We start from the raw sequence: 4,056 nt of genomic DNA, 5'->3' as shown, positions 1-4,056 counted from the left end.
CACCGAAAGTTTCTTTAGAGGGAGTGTCAGGTAATGTATTCATGGTTTGAGGCGGCCTCGCTGCTTCATTTTACGCAGTGCGTGTGTGAACCAGGGGTGAGGAGGTCTTGAAAGTAACAGTTTTATTTTTGAGGGGGGCTAAAGTGTTGAGGGAGGTGAGTAGGGTAGAGTTGAGGTGGTTGAGCAGATCATCAGGTGAGCTGAGGGTTGCGTCCAGGGGGAGATTAGACGATAGCAGTTCAGAGAGATGGTTATGGTCAATGGAGTGTAGATTACGGAAGGTGATGTTTCTGGGTGGGCAGGGGTTTCGGGTGGGGGAGGCAATGGTGAATTGTATGAGTTTGTGGTCGGAGAGGGGAAATGGGCAAGGGTGGAGGTCAATCACTGGGAGGTTGGTAGAGCAGACGAGATCAAGAATGTGTCCTTTGTCATGGGTGGGGAAGGTGACATGTTGGGTGATAGAGAAATTGTCCAGTAGGGTTGTGAATTCGGATGCCAGCTTGCAGGTGGGTGAGTCAATGTGAATGTTGAGGTCACCAAGTAGTAACAGACGTTGAGACAGGGATGAGGCAAGTGTGAGGAATTCAGTGAAATCGGAGAGGAAGGAGGGATGAGGTTTAGGAGGCCGGTAGATGAGGATGACTGTCAGTGAGGGAGGGGCTTTGAAGGCAATTAATTCAAAGGATGATACTGAGGGGAGGGTTAGTTCTGTGATCTGGATGTTCTGATTGTGGATTACAGAGGAGCTTGACGCTTGTGAACTATCAGCAGGAGGGTGGGGGAGCCTCGCTGCGGGGAAGCAGTGTGTGGACCTGTCAGCGCAATTTACATGATGCCGAATTTAACAAACACATTTAAATAATTGGTTTAAACGGCATAATAATAAGGACGATCGTCCGTTCTGTGATTCTCCACAGCACACATGTTATGATATTAGGGTCATGCAGAGTGAGATGAGATTGAACCTGAAGCTTGTTGCTTCTGCCCTCCTCGACTACGGTCTGGGAGCCGACAGGAAAGTTCAACACACAGATGGCCAGTCCGCCCCTTTGTAGCATATTATTTCGATAACAGATGAACAGATCGCCACTGGGCTTTCAACTAAATACACAGCTACGCAAAAACTGCGGCATTTGTACCGCTCCTTATGGGTACTACTGCAATTAGTGAAACGATCAGCACTGCACCACAAAGGAAAGCGGCAGAAAGTCACCTGGAGATAAAGAGAGCGGGGCTGCGTTGCGTGCATGGCTTCCTTCTGCAGGTAACGGGGAGACACGCTCTGGCGGCGGTCTCGTTCAGGATCCGAAAATACAATTTAAATATTTTGCACACTTATTCCACTTATTCCTAGTGTGCCACTGGTTACGGTGCCGCGTGCCAGCTTGCTGACCCCTGGCTTAATGTGTCTTAAAGCTATTGAGTCTTCAGCCTTATGCAAAGGAGAGTGAATCACACTTTAGCTGCACCTCTGCTGTCTCATCAGGCGTGAGCTCAGTCTGTACTTGTGTGTGATTTCAGAGAGCGGGGAACTTGCTGCTGTCGCCGACTCTGCAGTCTCCAAACCAGACAGGAAGCCCCCCCTGTCCACGGACAGTCCCGGCAGGAGAGCCACGCGCAGCAGAATCAAACTCGCTGCCAACTTCTCCTTCACGGCAGGCCTCTGATCCTCTACACACAGCAATACTAGTTCACACAGTGTAACTCTAAATCAAAGAGTTAAGCGGCGACACTGAACACACCACAGACCAGGAGCGTTAGCTCTTAACAGGCTGCTTTCTTCTTACATCTCCTCATCGGCCATCTTTGTTTTCTTCCGTTTGATTCTGAGGGTGTTCGTCATGCTGTGACTTTCTTCTTGCAGACTTTCTGCAGTTCTTTTATTTGCCAAATGAACCTACTGTAACATGTTGATTCCGAGGGAAGTCTAATTTTCTGTGTGGATCTAAAGTTCAGCGCCACGGTGTTTCAACTCGCTGGCTTACAATGAAAACAGTCTAAATATGAGTTGCCACTGCATACAGAGTATGCGATAATGGGAGAAGTCCTAGGGATAAATGACTTAAGTTTTCTATGTTAAATCCAACTAATGTAGTTTTATAAAATTACAGAAGAGATTTTTGGTTCAAGCGGCATCTCAAGAAACCTTCATTTATACATCCTTGCTGGATCCCCTAAGACGGAGCATTTAATTTATTCATTTTTAAACTCCTTTCAAATGTTGTGACTCTTTGCTTTTTAGTTAACTGTAGACATGTCAACAAAATGGCTGCTGAGCACCAGCGTACTCTTGGGTAAAGTTTCCAAATGGGTAGCTTCTCTGAGGTATCTTCTCGTCTTTGTTAGGTAGCCTCAGGACAGCATTTTCAGTTCCTTTTTATAAATGCAGAGTATGTATTAGTCTGTGGGAGAGTGTTGCCCAAGTGTGTGGTGTATTTTGATGACATTAGTGTTAACTATTCAGAATGTGGCTTTCCTTAACGGAAGCCATCTGTTTTTGAACGGTTTACAGCGAGGTTTTGATTGATATTGCGACTTAAAATCTCAGGAATTTTTATTCTTGTCGTATTTGACCTTATTTATTGCAAAGATTTTGGCTCTTTGAAAGTCCTTTTCTGAAGACCTGAAAGTGGGGTGGAAAGTGGCTCTCTAATACTCCGTGGGTCCAGATGTGTGCTGAGGCGGCAGGAACTGAGATGTAGAACTTTAGCCAGCAGTCTGTGTTCTTTTGGCTGCAGTTTGTCTGTGGGGTTTACACCGGAGTAGGTGGTGTGAAATATGCATGGTGTGCATAAATGAATTTATGCATGTTGTAAGCCCGGGAGGAGCAGGCGAATGACATTTCTTTTACATCAGACTTTTATTTCCACCGTGTCTCGGAGAGTCGGTCTCACCCCCTGCCACAAAACGCTCAAGGTTTCTAGAACCTTGTTGCTCTTAAGTCTGTGGGGACGTGGACTGCCTGAGGAAGAGTTAAGGGGAGCGGAGAGCACTCCCGAGTTTTTGATTTTTAACGACGAGGTGATTGGTTGTGAGATATTAGATTGGAGCGGTGGGCTGTTTTGAGGAGCACCACGGGGGCTCTGGGCGGCCTCCTGAAGAGACGACGTGCACACAGAGGACCCTCTGCGGCTCTCTGGAATCTGCCGGGCTTTTACAATGGCTTGTATTTGCCGCGGTGCCAAAGGAATCCCCATCGCCTATCTCCCCTCAGGCCCCTGCATCTCACAAAGTTTTTACTTGCTGATGTGTGTTGGTTTCTCAGTTTTTCCTCAATTGTTTACAAGACTGCTGGATGCCCTATTGCCACCAAAAATGTTGGCTGCTGTGAAGTGAAGCCCGACCGCTGAAGTCTAAAGGTTGTTTGTGTTCGGAGGAAAGGTTAAACAAAATGGGGAATAGCCCATTTAATCAGTTTCTGTCCAGTTTCAGTGTTCACCTCTTTAGCCAGTGTTAATCATTTAGTTTGTCAGACTTAATTTTGACTTGAAGCCTTTTTAAATCTGAGATTTCCACCTGCTGACTCGCCAAAATGTCAAACACAAATGTTTTTAAATCAGCGCCGGTCGGGATCTCAACTGCATTGTTTTACTGACTGTCTGGAAACCTCTTTACATTACGGAACAAGCAGATTAGAATAGTTAATTATTTCAAATTGTTGTCGAAAAGGGGCGGAAAATGCTCAACGAGAAATGTCTAGATTTAATTAAGCAGCAAGGATGTATTACTTTTTATGACTTTTGAGCAAACCCTAGCTCTCCCTCAGTACTGCAGTGGCACCTTTCTCATTTTAATAACTTCTGTTTAGCTTTCCCTATCCTCTTTTTTTGTCACACCAGTGGAACGCTATTGTACCTGTGAAAATATGCACTTTTGCATAGTTTTGCTTCATGAAATACTGTGAAATGAGCTATTGGACTGGGAGGAGCTGAATGTTTTTGTGTCTTACCTTGACTTTAGTATTCTGTTTTCACGTTGCACTACAAGAAAATGTCTCCTTTATTCAGCAGTGTCTTTAAAACTCCTGCCTTGTGGTTATTTTGTTTACTCCACCCC

General features: G+C 45.5%; 1 protein-coding gene across 1 annotated transcript in view; it reads left to right on the top strand.

Moving 5' to 3' along the window:
• The window catches only part of marf1 (meiosis regulator and mRNA stability factor 1), a 22,523-nt gene extending 18,960 nt beyond the window's left edge, over positions 1 to 3,563 (top strand). The window contains exon 26 of the mRNA XM_010766277.1: positions 1,522 to 3,563. Within this exon, the coding sequence (XP_010764579.1) occupies positions 1,522 to 1,667 (146 nt within the window). The 3' untranslated portion in view covers positions 1,668 to 3,563. The remainder of the gene's footprint in view (positions 1 to 1,521) is intronic.
• The last annotated feature ends 493 nt before the right edge of the window (positions 3,564 to 4,056 follow it).

Source organism: Notothenia coriiceps, unplaced genomic scaffold, assembly GCF_000735185.1.
Source record: "Notothenia coriiceps isolate Sejong01 unplaced genomic scaffold, NC01 NC01_scaffold00003273, whole genome shotgun sequence".
Lineage (NCBI taxonomy): Eukaryota > Metazoa > Chordata > Actinopteri > Perciformes > Nototheniidae > Notothenia > Notothenia coriiceps.
This window is presented reverse-complemented; position numbering and strand designations above follow the sequence as displayed.